The sequence below is a fragment of the Microcebus murinus genome, chromosome 23, assembly GCF_040939455.1.
Source record: "Microcebus murinus isolate Inina chromosome 23, M.murinus_Inina_mat1.0, whole genome shotgun sequence".
NCBI classification, from domain to species: Eukaryota; Metazoa; Chordata; class Mammalia; order Primates; family Cheirogaleidae; genus Microcebus; species Microcebus murinus.
Genome location: NC_134126.1, coordinates 11607564 through 11624835, shown reverse-complemented (window position 1 = coordinate 11624835; position 17272 = coordinate 11607564). Strand labels below are relative to the sequence as shown.

Sequence of the window (17272 nt, the reverse complement as noted above, 5' to 3'; positions counted from 1 at the left end):
TGAGAAATAACAGGAGACGAGGCTGCAAAGTTAGAGGGAGTTCTTTGACTTCAGCTAAAAAAGCACTAATGCTGCTTGGGAGACAACTGTATATCCAAGCTCCAGAATTCCCACGAGAAGGAAAGAAGTGATCTCTGCAGTCATTTAGATGATCCTGCTAAATAGTATAACTGTGAGGAGTTGTTAGAACCCTTAGAGAAGGGGAGAGAGAATTGTGGCTTTAAAGTTGGATTGACCTGGTGTTTAATCCTAGCTCCACCATTCAACTCCATGTGACACTTAGCACATCAACTATCTGTGCTTCAGTTTCTTTATCTGTAATATCAGAGTAATAATAGTACATATCTCATAGGGATATTGTGAAAATTAAATGAGATAATTAATCAAAAGCACTAAACATAATTTCTGACTCTGTAAGTGGCAGTTGTCATCATTTCTAACCAAGATTTAACCTTGACTTTATCAAGCAGCCCAACTTAGGGTACCTTCTCTTAGAGTTTTATAGGGGCAGATTTCATCCATTGCCTCCAGTTGTACCCTATGTATTTCTCCTTGGCTGATGCCTCAAATGTTTTTACTTACAAGTTTTTGGGACACATTGAGAACCTCATCTATTTGGACTTGCTGACAGCATCCTCCCTATATTGCATTCCTGGTTTTCCAAGCTGTGCTTCTGATGTATTTCTATCTCTTCCTCTTGGCTTCTGTGGTTACCTAAATTATGTGGATATCTGCATCTTTCTTATCTAAAACTTTTATGGTTTCTGAATCATTTCTTAACTCTGTCTGAGATGTTAAGCACTCCCTATTCTCCCTTCATCAAGTACTATATTCTGTTACTTCTTTGTATTACTGATTCACAAACTTAAATTTCTCTAACTCAAAAAATGTGAAAGATATGAGAAGCAAGAATGTGATATTAAGCAAGGATATAATTTCAGAGTAAAGACTGTTGGCTTGTTATATAATGATTATTGAAGAATGAACTCTGTTTTCAATTAAGTTCATTTAAAAATTCAGCCAAGGTGAGTAAGTTGTGGAAAGTGTCAAAATTATTTCATTTCAAGGCTAACTTATTTATAAAGTAGTCTTAAGGTTTGAGTAGTATGACACAAACTAAAATTGAAAACAAATTTCTAGACTGAAATATTTTCTTTATTTAAGCTACTCCTGATTTAAATTCCTGCTTTTTAAAAAAATCATCTATATTAAAGAAATGGTTGAACTCCTAAGGTCTCTATTCATTTGTAAAGTAGAAAAGAAGCAACTGCTATTTCTAAATGGTATAGTAATACCTACAGGGTAAATTTACAATATTATATGAACCATGATTTGATTCAAATTCAATCTGTTGAATGTTTAATAATTCAGCTTATATTGAATATGCCTGTATACTATACCAATGACATGTTTGTGGTTTTTAATATCTTCCAGCACCTCCAATTTTCATACAGGAACCTGCTGATATTTCTATGGAAATTGGCTCAAATGTGACATTACCTTGTTATGTTCAGGGATATCCAGAACCAAAGATCAAATGGCGAAGATTGGACAACATGCCGATTTTCTCAAGACCTTTTTCAGTTAGTTCCATCAGCCAACTAAGAACAGGAGCTCTCTTTATTTTAAGTAGGTTAAAGGAAATACATTTTATACAAATGTGTACATATATATTATACTTTCATGTTTTATACATAGGTTTTACTATTTAAAATCATGGATTAATCTTGCCAACACGTTTTGTGTTTGTTGTATTTCACTTTGAGATAGTACTAACTTTTTATTCTTAGGAATTATTCATATGTATCTCATTGATTTGTCATAAGGGCTTGTGAAGCAATATGACTTCTTCATACCTTACTATTTCTTATTGCAAATAGTCACCTGTGGTCATATTTCATTGACTCTTGTAACAATTGTCATATAGAAAGGTAAACTTCAGGTATTTATTTTTGGCTAACAGTACATAATGACATGCATAAGGGTGCTGTGGAAAATCCTTGATTAAAATCTATAATTGCCTGAAGCAAAAGATCCCCTTTCCCCCCAAAAAGGCCAGATACTCCATCATCCAAAAATTTTCACTATAAGATATTCAGACACTTGAAAACACTCTTGATTTTTAAAAATATCATTAAGAATATTTACATGATGGTAACAGAGGAGGAAACACATTCAGATCATTAAGTGATTTTTTAAAACTAATTGTATCTTTGGAGTATTTTACAGAAAGCCTCCAATTAGTGATTTCTAAGTTTATCATATTAAATGTACAGTGGCCACTTAAACTTCCAGATATAAATTAAGCTGTCTAAAAACAAGTTTTTCTGTATTTAGCTCTGTTCTAGGCTCTGGAGTGAAGACAGAGGTTAAATATAGGATCCCTCCCTCAAGTATTTTATAATCTATCGTCTGAGTGCATGGCCACAGAGGTAGCTACTGAGAAGTACAGCTCAGATTGGGTTAGATTTTGCAGGACCTGAAATGTCCAGGTGAAGAAATGCACTTGATCATGATGTAAAAACTAGAGAGTCTCCCTCCAAGTTTCATAGGCAGGAAAAGGTACATGGAAAGTTCTGTTTCAGAACAATGCCTCTGCAGGGCAGGAGGAGAGATGAAAGAAAGGAAAAATTAGAAGTTTCAAATAGTTTCACAGGTAGAGTGATGGTGGTGATGAGAAATAGCCTACAGGGGGGAACAAAGAGACCTGAAAACATATTAATTAGAGAAGATGAAAGAAAAGAAAGGATAAAAGAGGCTAATATATTGAGCAACAGTTGCCCAGTTGTATAAATTAAATTGTCTGGAAGGAAATTTGATTAGAAACTTAGTTCTAGCTCTGACTCAGGTGGGGCAAAAGCAATATATGTAACCAGACATTTGTACTCCTGTAATATGCTGAAATAAAAAAAAAAAAAAACTTGGTTCTTAGTAGATGTTGTATTTCTACACAAATTAGTCTAAGAATCAGTAATATGGAAAATATCTTGGTTAAAACTAATGTATGACTTATAATCTGGGTGATTTCCTGAATTTTCCTTTTTAAATAAATGTTTATTACTACTTAGAGCGGACACCACCTGAATTTACCAGATGCAGTTAGGCAGTTAGATGCATGTCGTTAACAGAGGAGTAGACACTTTGTCATTGTTCTTTATCTGAGATAGTATGGAGGTATTCATAATTGAAAACTGCATCTTTCTCTGTTCAAAACTTATGAATAGATTAAACTGCTATTTTTGGTTAAGATATTTATAACATTACAATCATTTGCCTACTTAAAATCTTCTCTTGCTTTCCCTGTTGCTCATAAGAGAAAGCTATACTCTAAAGGAGGCACCAGCTCACCTTTTCAACTTCAGTCTCCTAACTGTACTGGCACAACTTATAACTCAGTGGTCCCCATCCTGATTGCCCCAGTCCCCTCTTTAATTACAAATGTTTTGTAATACCCTTTTATTATCTTGAAAAAAAATTCTATATATTTGATCTAAGGTAATAAAAATTATTTTAATTCTAAAATGTAGTGCCAAGGAAAATAAGGGAAAGTAATTTAAATTAAAGCTATATGTATTTCAATACGTAAATACCCTGGCATTATCTGCTCAATATGCTTACATGTGTATGTAGCATCACATGAATTCAGTAGCTCAGATCAGCGGACTGATACAGGAGTGTAGGTTTGATGACTCAAAAACTCCAAGCTGATGAAGTGATTTTCTAAAATGGTGGATAATGATTGCCACAGTTCTTCTGCGTATACAGAATTAGGTTATAGTCTCATGTAATTATAAACAAAGCTATCAAATCCATAAATTTCTAGTTGGGAACTTCAAAAATCCTGCTGGATTTGGATAATTCCACTGTTTGCCCACTAAATGCCCCCAGTCATTGGGCCAACTAAGAAAATCTCTCCTGCAGACTTCTAGAATGCCTTCAGGGTGGTGGTTCAGTGTCCATTGGTGGTGCAGCTTTCCATCCTTTGAACAGACCATGATTTTCCAAGTCATGCTTTTGCCTTTGTAACTCTCTAGATTTGAACTATGCTTTCTCTCTTCTCCCCAGTCCTGTATTCTGAGGTATAGCTCAGATACTACCTCTGGTGTGGATCCTTCTCTAACTCCACTGTATGCGGTCAATCGCTCTTGTCTCTGTGCTTCCACAGCTCATTGTTTGATGTTCCTATTTTAGCATTTTTCACACTGTGGTATGATTGCTGGTTTCTGTGTGTGTCTCCTCCCCTAGAATGGGAACTACCAGAGGCGATGTCATTATTTCCATCCACAGATCTCAGTGCTGTTTGGCACATAGTTAATGCACCATAGATGGTATTGAATGAATCAGTGAGTTCTTCTTTTTAGACTTATGGGCAAGTGACAAAGGAACCTATATTTGTGAAGCAGAAAACCAGTTTGGAAAGATCCAGTCAGAGACAACAATAACAGTGACAGGACTCGGTAAGATCAATTAAGTGTCTGCATACCACACTCTTTAAAATCATCAGATTTCTTTTACTACATCCTCTCTCAAGCCGTGCCACTTAAGAGAACAAAGATATATACCTGATTACTAGACTAGTTTTCCCTCCCCTACTGTATTTCATATTTCTTAGAATGTTAGATCTGAAAATAACCTTAGAGATCATCTGCTCTAACCTCCTTGTCTTGCATATGAAAAAATCTAGATCAATTTAAATGATTTGATTTAATTCTAAATATGAATACCCACACAGACACACACATATTTGAATGGTGGAGTTCTTTTTTAGTTTCTTTCTGGTTCCTTTTATACACTTATCATTTTAGTCAAAATGGAATTATTCATATGTATGAAATGAAGTAAAAATATAATATTGTTTATTTTCAAGTGGTGAGACATTTGATTCAATATCTTCTATTGATTATTCTCCTCCTGTTGATCAAATACCCATTTGATCATGAGCTAAGTTTAGATTCCTATGTCTATTCCTTGGAATTCTATGGATGCAATAGTATTACATTATTTAAATTATCATATTTTATTTTATTTATATTATTTTATTTTTAGACAGAGTCCTTCTCTGTCACCAAGTTAGAGTGCAGTGGCATCATCATAGCTCACTGCAACCTCAAACTTCTGGGCTCAAATGATCCTCCTGCCTCAGTCCTCCCAAGTAGGTGGGAAATATAGGCATGCACCACCACACCTCAGTAATTTTTTCTATTTTTAGTAGATACGGGTCTCAGTCTTGCTCAGGCTGATCTTGAACTCCTGACCTCAAGGGATCCTCCCACCTCATCCTCTCAGAGTGCTAGGATTACAGGCATGAGTCACCATACCTGGCTCACTGCTTAAATTATTATAGCATTTAATATGATTTTTAAATCTGATAATATATGTTTCTCATTAACACTCTTTTTCAAATTTTTTTATGTGTTTCCCTTCATTCATCTATATATGCTTAAATTTTCTGAGTAAAATCTTTTAGGTATTTTGCTTTGATTTATGTTAAACTTACTCATTAATTTCTAGAAAAGGGCATATGCTTCTTCTTCCAATGCTTCTTTACCATTCCATCTAAGAGAATCTATCTCATTTTATTTGCTTGCACTATTCCAACAGCTTCCTTATTGATCCTACTCCTTCCAGTCTATTTACAGTTTTCAGATTAATATTTCCCCTAAAGGTGGTTCTGATAATTCCACTTTTCCATTTATAAATGCTTTCAGCCACTGTCCATTTATCTACTGAATACACTGCAAATTCTTGGCTTGACATTTCTGGCCTTCCACACCATACACATTCTTTCTGTTACTTCCCTTACTTCTGTGCTACGGTTTTACCTATCCTTTTTGCCATTCCTACTACTTAGAAGGATCTTTTATCTTTACATTCAAATTCATGCCCATTTCCATTTAAAGATTTTATTTCTGAAAATTCAAATTTTTGTATCATTACTAATAGTCCTTTTGGCCTGAAAATAGTTTACCTTCCTTTTGGGTGGAACAGAATTGAAAATGTCTCTGCTCTCTCTGGTTTAGTTGCTCCACTTATTGGAATCAGCCCTTCAGTGGCCAATGTTATTGAAGGACAACAGCTTACTTTGCCTTGTACTCTATTGGCTGGAAATCCCATTCCAGAACGTCGGTGGATTAAGAATTCAGCTATGGTAAGAACACTTGAAATGTATCCATTCACATTCCCAAGTTTTTTGAGTAAGAAATAATGTATTCTGACTGCTGAAATATCAATTTAATAAATAAACAAGAATATATTTTGTAAGTGTACCAAAACTTTTCTTCATTATTAACATGTTTATGTCATTTATATTATTTTGAGATTAATAAAATGGAGAAATAATCAGTGTTATAATTTTCATGATTTCATACTAGATTCAGGTCACTAATAAACTCCTTTCAGAATATGTAAAAACTGAAGCAAGTATTAAGCTATTTTCATAACATTTAAATATTTTTATACCCTTCTTTGTGGTGCTTTATGAAATGTTGATATTCTCATAAAATTCTTTCATTTTGTATATTACTCTTTATTCTTATTAACTTCAAACAATACATCTCTTATTGTGAACTTTTTAAAAGTAGATGTATGTCGTTATCATAGTTTTTCAGTGTATGACTTTTGATTATGAAAGGATGTGAAAAGTTTTTACAGTTCTATGAAGTTTTTTCTATAAACATGTAATCTACTTTAAAACATTTTTCCTTTAATTTTCCGGAGTATTGAGATTCACTCTCTTCTTGATGTGCTGATTAAAAGTGAATTGATTCCATGTAAGAAGTTATAAAATTGTTCCTATTAGCATAAAAACCTGAGAAAAATTAGTATACCTCACTTAAAAAATAAGTGCTTTTATAGGATAATACTATTTGAGCACTAAAATATCCTATAGGCGATGTGTATAAATGACACAGATTTAGAGGTAATCATTCTCAACTGAAAATATTACCAGCCTTCTCTGACATAATTCTTATATCATACATTGTCCACTAATGGTTTGCACCTGTCACCTGACAAGGGTGAGTTTTGAGGTTAAGTCATTCTCCCTTGGCTTGAATAGGTGCCTATGTGCCAAAATAAAAATATAAAATGGCTTGCTAGTGGTAATACAGTCTTCTTGGGAAACAACTGTTTAAGCCAAAAGGAAAAATTATTAGTGAAATTTGGGTCCTGAGTGATGACAAAATCCACCAAAACATTAAACAAGTGTTGTCTATTTCTTTCCTTTTTGTAGCATGTGTAAAACTGTGTGATAAATATTAGTAGGTATAATTTTTAGAGTTTTATCAGGGTTAAATACAATTGATACACTCTTGGTAATAGTTAATGCTCATCATTTTTCACTTAAGGACATTAAAATATTTTGGTATTTTATAAGACATTTAAAAACTCAGTTGGAAAAAAAGCAGATCCAGTTTTGGCTCAGAGAAATCCTTGCCTTTTTAAATTAAAAATGACCATTTTTTCCCCTTTAAGTTGGTCCAAAATCCTTACATCACTGTGCGCAGCGATGGGAGCCTCCATATTGAAAGAGTTCAGCTTCAAGATGTCGGCGAATATACTTGTGTGGCCAGTAATGTTGCTGGAACCAATAACAAAACTACCTCTGTTGTCGTGCATGGTAAGAGACACACCCAATGTAATTGTTTCCAAACTGTGTTCAAAGTTTTGTTCATATATTTTAATCAAATAACTCTGTTCCTCTAATTACAAATAAATATCTACCCTACTTTTTATTTTTTATTTCCTGAACAATATCTACATTGTTAATGTTGTTTCCAGATTTCCCTTTCCTGTGTACACAAAAAGACATTCTTGGGAGACGCCAGCTGAGTCTGGCCAAGGGCTTTTGTTAAGTGGTTTCTTAATTGATAAAAGTGAACTCAGTTCTCAAAGAATTACGTTTAAAAATGCATTTTAATTTCAGGCAAGCTGAACTTATTATACCATCCAAATTGCCTTTTCTTTTTGGATTGTGCAACAGGCATGTCCTCACTAATGACCCCTTTGTGTGTGAGCTAGAAATGACCTAAGCTTTTCGAAAGGTCATCTCATGCGCTCCAAACAATCTCCTTGCATGTTAAATAAATTAAAGGTCACAAATAAGAAAATCCAGAAGCTATCTTTTTCCATTGATGACTAACAGTTACCAACTTTTTACATTTCAATAAATAGGTGACAGCTTTCATAGTTTAAGAAATTATCATAACTTTTGCATAAATTTCCTTTAAAGACTTTGCAACATTGCTTTCTAAAACATGTAGTATTAAAAATAGTTTTGTGTAAAGGAATGAATATCTTAGAGAAGAAAGTAGCACAGAACACTTATTTTTAGTAGTTGATTCATTCTTTATTTAGAACACAAATTGGAGAACCCAGTAGTTTTCAAATTTTGTATGTTGACAATTTCAATGAATGTAGACCACCTTCTTTTTTATGCCTGCTTCTTATTTTAAAGAGCCTCTCACACCTCTCTCAGTTTTGTACCAAGTCTCCACCAACATCACCTTAGGTATTCTTGAAGAAGTATTATTTTGAAGAAATACTAAACAACACTAAATTAGCCTAAAAGAATAAATGCAAACTTCCAGATTAGTTATAGTTGTGTAACTATTTTTCAAGAAGACCAGACCATAGATTTCCTAGACAGTGCTTTTGGAATGGCTTGAGAATCTAGTATAGGAATACCCTCATGTCATATCCTTTTGGCTTCTAGTGATGGCTTGGAATATCAATGTTGAGAAAGATTCTGAGGGCAAATTTTCACTTAGGTGGAAGAGTGACAGGACTAGTTGTTATATCAGCCAGATCTGAGGGTTGAAAACAGACAAAGTAATGATATGGTTTATCATGATGCAAGAAGTTTTAATAATGAAAAATTAAGAGGTCATTTATTGATCTATCTTTGTTCAAAATGAGCAGCTAATTAAAAGAAAAATCAACCCAGCCATTTGGCACCAACTAAACCTAGGAGCCACGTGGCAGTTGGATGTGATGCTGCGTTGTAGCTTCTCCATGCCTCCATATTCGTGTTAATTAGCAGTGCTGCTCTTTCATCATGCTGCCTTTCCACTCTTGAGAATATTCACCAAAGGCTCTCAACAAATTCTTAAAGAATGAATGAATGAATGCAAGTATAAGTGCCAACTAAAATGACAAAGCAGTTCAATTGTTGTATTGGTTTATGCAAATTGACAATCTGGAAAGAAATTTATCTTCCATATCCAAATCTCATCAGATTTCAAAACCGTTGCCAAAATTTGCCACTTTTCTATATTGCTGTCAAACTCAATAGGCATTTAAGGAAATGACTTATTCCATGTGGCTGTAAATTGACAGCATAGTTGAAAATTGAATATTCCATGATGATTCTGAAAATTAAATTTCTTGCTTTAGAGAGCAGCCTGGAATTCTTATTTAGGGAGGGGGATTTGCAGCCAATTCTTTAAGAAGAAATTATCTAAAGAATAAGCCTAGCCATAGGAAAATATGAGTATGTAGCATATCTAATCTAAGCCTTTCAGGGAATTTTTTTTGCACTGAGGTTTCTGACATCTCTTGTTCTAGCAAACTTCTACTCCAGGGTAGTTATTATAATTCTGGAAAAATTAGATTTTAAGCAAAAGACATGATGAGTGATTGAACTCCTGGGAGCAGTTCCAGTCTCATCTTTCCAAAAGATGGATAGGAAATACCTGGTATATATTGGGCTTTTATTGTCTTCCTTGCACTGTGTTAGGATCTTTCATATATGGAAGATTCTTTAACAAAAATCATTAATTGATTAATTATGATATACACAGAATTGAGTGATCTAACATTAATCCTTTTCCTCTTACTTCTACTCATATAATGTTAATTCTTTAGTTGCTTTCTGAAGTCAGAAGTATATTATTCTTCTTACTGAAAAATATTGACTTAGAATCCTGTATTTTAGTCTTTTAAATGTAAACTCCTAAGGTCTTTCAAGTTTTACTGTTGAATTCTTTTTAAGAAAACAAATCTTATTATTTAAGTTAAATTTAGTAGCTTGCTAAGTGATTTCTGTGTACAGATATTTAATAGGTAGTGATTAAACAGCCCATTTCTCTGAGGTGGGCTTATGTCAGCTCACTGTAGCTTAATGGGAAATGAACAATGATCAAAGATATGTGTAAATATGTTATTCATAGGTTATAATATCTTGGGTTTCCAGGAAAAAATAATTTTTCTTCAGTCCTCTTCTGTTTTTGTTAGGAAGGTCAGCTTATTAGACATAACTTACTGCTTGATTTTGAGCTTTTATTAAATTTTCCAGATCACAACTATCATATTTTCTTTGTTTGGTATACTTCCTTATATACTCCCTACCTATAGGGAGGGAGTATATGAAAATGTTAAATTATTGTTAATCAGAAAATGTTAAATTATTGTTAATCTTTACAAACAATACATATATATTGAAAATGTTCAACTTTAAATGTATGATGCTAAATGGAAGAACATGTGCTCAGATTCTGAATCCTGCTTCCCTTTCCAGTTCTGCCAACCATTCAGCATGGGCAGCAGATACTCAGTACGATTGAAGGCATTCCAGTAACTTTACCATGCAAAGCAAGTGGCATTCCCAAGCCATCTATCGTCTGGTCCAAGGTAAGTCACGTGCCTAGTCCTATTTCCTGAAGAGTAGAGTGTGAAGTTCGCTTGGAAATTGTCCCCAGAGTCTTGAGCAGGAGAGCAGGGGAGTGAGGCATGGCAGGAGGGGAAGTTCATAAAGGGATTTACTGAGCTGGTTTCCTCTGCGCCTGGGCTGATAACCTTTAACGTGCTAGGAACCCTCCAAGAAAGCACATAGATGTACCTCAGAAGGATCCCTCTGATGGACAGGAAATGGGGCATTTGTACAGGACACATGGCCCCCAGAGGAGTTAACCCCCCCCCCCCTGCATTTTATGGCTACCTGTGCACAGGGAGTGGCCTTCTGGGGCTTTGGATAAAGCCCAGAGGCTGAAAAGAGGAGACTGAAGTGCATGACGTATGACTCTGAGAGGGCGTGGAGCTGTCCACTAGAGCTGCGCTGAAACTGAGGGCCAAAGGGATGTGGCAGGGGGTGAAAAGCAATCTGCTGCATCATGGGAAATGCTTAGAAAAGTTCCTGGCGCACAGGTTGTGCTATAGAAGGGTTCATTGTTGTGTCGCTGATACTATTCAAGCATCAGGTAGGTGATTTCACTAAAGACCTTTTAAGGACCCTTCCAAGTGATATGACTGTGTGGATTTTCCTTTTTATGAAGTTCTATGGTATAGTCACAAATTCCATGTAAGACTAAAAATTATAAGACACATATACAGACTCATTTATTCCCCTCTACATCCCTGTTACGTAGTTGTCCAGATTTTACTTGTATTTTTTGTTTGTTTGTTTTGTTTTTTTACTTCTATTTTTGCAGTGAGGAAAAGCCCATTTCCTGAGGAAGTCTTTTCCATCTTTGAATAGCCATGAAGATAGCATATTTTCTGTAAATTAATTTGAATCTGGTAGATAAAGTACATAAAGTGGTGACATAATATTTATTTATTTATTTTTGAGGCAGAGTCTTGCTTTATTGCCCAGGCTAGAGTGAGTGCCATGGCGTCAGCCTAGTTCACAGCAACCTCAAACTCCTGGTCTCAAGCAATCCTGCTGCCTCAGCCTCCTGAGTAGCTGGGACTACAGGCATGCACCACCATGTCTGGCTAATTTTTTCTGTATATATTAGTTGGCCAATTAATTTCTTTCTATTTATAGTAGAGACGGAGTTTCCCTCTTGCTTAGGCTGGTTTCGAACTCCTGACCTCGAGCAATCTGCCTGCCTCGGCCTCCCAGAGTGCTAGTATTACAGGCATGAGCCACCATGCCCAGCCATGACATAATATTTAAATGTAGTGTTTATATAATTAGCACTATTAGTGTTGCCATACCATCTAGTTTTGTTCATTTAAAAATCTCTGAGATATGGAGAAGTTGGTATTGGCATCAGTAAATAAATAAAAAAGTTAAGATTTTTTAAGTCTGGACACAAAAATCAAAATAGTGAAACTGATCTTCAAACTGCATACTATCTGGCACTGAGTAGAAGTTGTATTTTGAGGAAAATGCAAAAGTGAAAATTTCCAGACTGGCCTTTGTGCTGCCTCTTGCAGAGGTTAAGAATTTAAGCTCCAGTGCCTGATGGGGGGTTCCAATCCCAGCTCTACCACTAGCTGGCTTTGTGATTTTGAGCAAGTTCCTCTACCCCCCTCCCCCTGTGCTTTAATCTCTGAGCTGTAAACAGTGGGGTGTGGTAGTTCCTCCTCATAAAATTGTTGTGAGCATTAAAATAGTTTATTCACATGAAGTGCAGTGCCCAAAACAGAGCCTGGTGTCGCTTAAGCACTCACTGCGCCTTCCCTTACTATTACTGTTATTCTCTATCTTTTAAAATAGTTCTGGAATAAAGGGGGCATGGAGCAATGCCACTTTTAGTATTTTTTTTTTTTTTTGCCTAATTTTTCTTAAAATACCTTTCTTCAAATTATCATTTTTGAAATTTAGTCTTTTTACCCCTTGGAGATGTTTTCTTTCTCTTTCCTCTTCCAGACATTAAGTCATTCTTTTATGATCTTAAAAAAACTTTTTGCTTTTTGTTGTGTTTTGCAGAAAGGAGAGCTAATTTCGACCCGCAGTGCTAAATTTTCTGCAGGGGCTGATGGAAGTCTGTATGTGGTGTCACCAGGAGGTGAAGAGAGCGGGGAGTACGTCTGCACTGCCACCAACGCGGCTGGCTACGCCAAAAGGAAAGTGCAGCTGACGGTCTATGGTGAGAGCTGCTGGAGGAATGGGTTTTTTGACATTGTCTATCTGTGCCAAAACTCACAGTTCTTTCCCAAATACTGTTACCAGATGGCTGTACCTCTAAAGTGAATCGCCCCCCTCCAAGTTTATATTTTTTATAAAAATGCATTTTTTATTGCCAACCAAAATCACCTCTACTTAGATTCTGATTTTAAGGAATGCAATTGTATAGTTCTTCGGAAAAATTTTATGGTGTTTTCCCAAGAAGTATGCTTATTACACCCAACCCTCTTCAGTAATACGATTTAGTTAAAACTCTTAGCAAAGCCAAACCTCAGCTATGTCTTGGGTAATGCTCTGCCTTGAGGGGTTACTTTTATAGATGGCAAACTCCTAAAAGGGCATTTCAACTGAGCTCTTGATTGTGCTCTGAAAGGAATTGTAGAGAAGGGAAACTTTCTTGTCATTTCACTTTTAGCTCTCACAATAAAAGTATTAATGGATAGTTTTAGACAAGTCCTGAAATTTTGGAATAAACAGGATCCTTTTATAAATTACTTAAGGAAATTAGTAGTCGACATTTTCATGTAAATTAAACTCTGTTTTGTATTCAATGTACTGTTTCCCTCTCAAAACATGTGTTTATTTCAGTAAGGCCCAGAGTGTTTGGAGACCAACGAGGACTGTCCCAGGATAAGCCTGTCGAGATCTCTGTCCTTGCCGGGGAAGAAGTGACACTTCCATGTGAAGTGAAGAGCTTACCCCCACCCGTAATTACCTGGGCCAAAGAAACCCAGCTCATCTCTCCGTTCTCTCCAAGGTAGGAGATCTGGGATGAATCACAACACAAAAAAACATCCATGACTTCTTGAGACAGATGGCTGTGCCTGCTCAGGTTTTCAAATGTCTCAAAAAATAAACTTTTAAATTTGAGGTAATTCACATGTACATCTGAGCCTACAGAAACTATATATAACTTCTAAGTCATGTTTCTGACATGTTTAATGTCAGAAATGCTAACATTTAGCTTTGCCATAATTTCCCACTGGTATATTTTATCAGGTAGTTATTAAAATGGTGTAGACTTGTATGTAGATTCCTGTTAGCTCAATGTGTATAACACACATAGAATTCCATTAATCCCATAGGAGCAATAAAACACAATAGACACTCTAATGTCTAGGATTTGACTTCCATTGGATGGTTTTGTAAGTCTTCTTAATTAAACCCTTATGCAAATAAAGGCCCATTGAGACAATATATTGTATTGAATGGGCTAAGTGACATGGCAAGAAGAATGCCAGAGCTTTAAGAATACATCCTTTGTTGACATCCAGCAATGAGTTTAAATTTATCTCTGCCACTTAAAGCTCACCTCAAACTTTTGGCAGTTTTTCAAGGGATCTCTCTGAACCTCATAGTTTCTGTTTGTAAAATGGGGATGATACTTACTTGAGAGGATTATATAAGATAATGTACATTTAACATCCCCTGTTCTCAGTTACTATTTTATGTCAATACCATGCCCAAAGTTATTGGTAGCATAAGAATCACAATCCCTAGACTGTAATTAACTGTCTGTTAGACTTACTGATATATAATTATGAAGGTATAAATTTGTGCTAGTGTTTCCCTACTGCTGGTGGGGAAAATAATTAACAATTAAATTATTTTAAATTACATAATTAAATTTAATAGTTATATAATTTAAAATTTTGTAAATAGTTACATAATTTTATTATTTTTTAAAAATTGTTTTGAATATTTTGAATAAAAATACTACCAATATTATAGATAAAATTAAATTTCTATTTTTTCCTTCCCCAATCACAATTTCTTTTGGAGCAAAGCTGACACAAACTTGATATGCATCCTATACATACATTCTTTAACAGTATAGAAAAGGTTTTCTGTGTTTTTAATTTTGTTTTGTGTTTCTGTTTTCAATTTGCCATTGTAACATATAGTATATTCTTATTTTACTACTTGCTTTGTTAAGTCAACATTTATCTACTATTATACATATAGATTCAGTTTATTCGTTTTTAACTACAATATGCATATTCTATATTTTATTTTTCCATTCCCTATTCGTGTACATTCTTTCGCTTTGCTCTTTCTCTCTCTTCCTCTTTTTTTTTTTTACAAGCAAGTCTTTTCAGCAACTACCTTTTTGTATGTCTTTTTGTATGCACATGCATTTGTTTCTTTAGGACCTAAACCTAGAACTACAATTTATGGTCACAACAAATTCCTATTTCCAGCTATGTGGACATTGCTAAATTGCTCTTCAAAGGGGGAGTATCGATTTACCCATCCACCAGCAGAATATAGGTGTACTTGTGTCCATGTTCTAATCAATACATGGTATGGACTAACTTAAAAATTTTTGCCAGTCAATGGGTATGTAATAGTACCTTGGAATTGTTTTAATTTTCATGTGACTGACTTCAAGTGAGCTGGGAACATTTTAGCCTATTTGTTGACCATTTGTAATACTAATGAATTAGCTGTCAATCTGCTGCACAGTGTCCTGGTGACTTTTCTTTTTCTTTTTTTTGCCATCAGGCCCAGAAAATTTTTATTTATTTATTTTTATTTCAGCATATTATGGGGGTACAAATGTTAAGGTTACGTATATTGCCCATGCCCCCCTCCATCCTCAAGTCAGAGCTTCAAGCGTGACCACCCCCCAAACATTGCACATCTCACTCATTTGTATTTGTTTGTATATACTCATGCCCTCCTCCCCCCTCCCACCTGCCTGACACCCGATAAGTGTTATTCCTATATGTCTACTTAGGTGTTGATCTGTTAATACCAATTTGCTGGTGAGTACATGTGGTGCTTGTTTTTCCATTCTTGAGATACTTCACTTAGTAGAATGGGTTCCAGCTCTATCCAGGAAAATACAAGAGGTGCTATATCACCATGGTTTCTTAAAGCTGAACAGTACTCCATGGTATACATATATCACATTTGATTAATACACTCATGGATTGATGGGCACTTGGGTTGTTTCCACAACTTTGCAGTTGTGAATTATGCTGCTATAAACATTCGAGTGCAGGTGTCTTTTTCTTATTGAATGTAGAAATTTGGTCTTTGTTCTTGATAACAATCTTGTGTCTATTGTATTATCGAAAATATCTTCTCTAAGTCTATTGCTGGAGTTTTAAGTTAATTTATGTATGATGTCTTTGGTTGTACAGAAGTTTCAAATTCTTAAGCAGCACAATGTATTAATCTATTTTTTCATATTTATACTTTTTGTGTCTTCTTAACATGAAACAGATTATAAACATAACTGCCAATGTTTTATTCTAATATTTTAAGTCTTGTTTTTCATATTTTTGGGCTCTGATCTATATGAATTTTTATTTTGCATATAACATTAAGTAGTATTCAAATTTTACTTATTTTTTCTATTTGGAAAGCCAGTTGCCCAATGTCATTTTTTTTTTTTTGAGACAGAGTCTCACTTTGTTGCCAAGGCTAGAGTGAGTGCCATGGCGTCAGCCTAGCTCACAGCAACCTCAAACTCCTGGGCTCAGGCAATCCTGCTGCCTCAGCCTTCCGAGTAGCTGGGACTACAGGCATGTGCCACCATGCCTGGCTAATTTTTTTTTCTATATATATTAGTTGGCCAATTAATTTCTTTCTATTTATAGTAGACATGGGGTTTCACTCTTGCTCAGGCTGGTTTCAAACTCCCGACCTGGAGCAATCCACCCTCCTGGGCCTCCCAGAGTGCTAGGGATTACAGGCGTGAGCCACCACGCCCTGCCGCCCAATGTCATTTTGAATAGTCAATGGTTTTGTAAGTCTTCTTTCCTAACTTTTTGTAATATCACCTGTGGTATTGCACATCACATGTTGAGTTCTCTTATACACTTAAGTCTTTTTGGAGGTCTCTATCCTTAACTATTTATCCATTTTGTGTTTCTAAGCCAATAGCATACTTTATTTGACTTGGGTTTATAAGAGCTCTGATGAGGTATGTTTATCTAGCTTCCACCCCAGCCAAAAAATCATTTTAACATAATTTAATGTAATTACTTTTTTTTCACCTTAAAATAACCTGTATTTTTTTTTAAAGTTAATATATGCAATATAGGAAACTGAAAAACACGAGAAGCAAAGAACAAAGTCATCCACAATCACAAGCATTTCACAGTTGGACATGTCCTTCTAGATCCTGACACATACACAACATCCAATTTTATGGGATTGAGATAGTACAGTATGCATCATGCTTTTTCACACATCATGAATATTTACCAATCGAAAATCTCAAAGCTATGTGAGTATTTGGATAACCAAGAATACACTACACCAACTCAATCTGTTAGGGAAAAAATGTAATCCTGCCTTTCTTGGGACGAAAATTTCATAGAAGACAAAAATGGCAATAGGCCTCTAGATAAAAGTACTGGCAGAGTTCCGATTAAAATACTTCATTCCCTTAATGCTCAATTTAAA

At 35.1% G+C, this 17272-nt stretch overlaps 1 protein-coding gene across 1 annotated transcript in view; it reads left to right on the top strand.

Moving 5' to 3' along the window:
* HMCN1 (hemicentin 1) overlaps nt 1–17272 on the top strand; it is a 447089-nt gene that overhangs the window by 226910 nt on the left and 202907 nt on the right. The window contains exons 16-22 of the mRNA XM_012736423.2: nt 1435–1629; nt 4362–4457; nt 6021–6148; nt 7474–7618; nt 10517–10629; nt 12656–12815; nt 13442–13610. Of these exons, the coding sequence (XP_012591877.2) occupies nt 1435–1629; nt 4362–4457; nt 6021–6148; nt 7474–7618; nt 10517–10629; nt 12656–12815; nt 13442–13610 (1006 nt within the window). The remainder of the gene's footprint in view (nt 1–1434; nt 1630–4361; nt 4458–6020; nt 6149–7473; nt 7619–10516; nt 10630–12655; nt 12816–13441; nt 13611–17272) is intronic.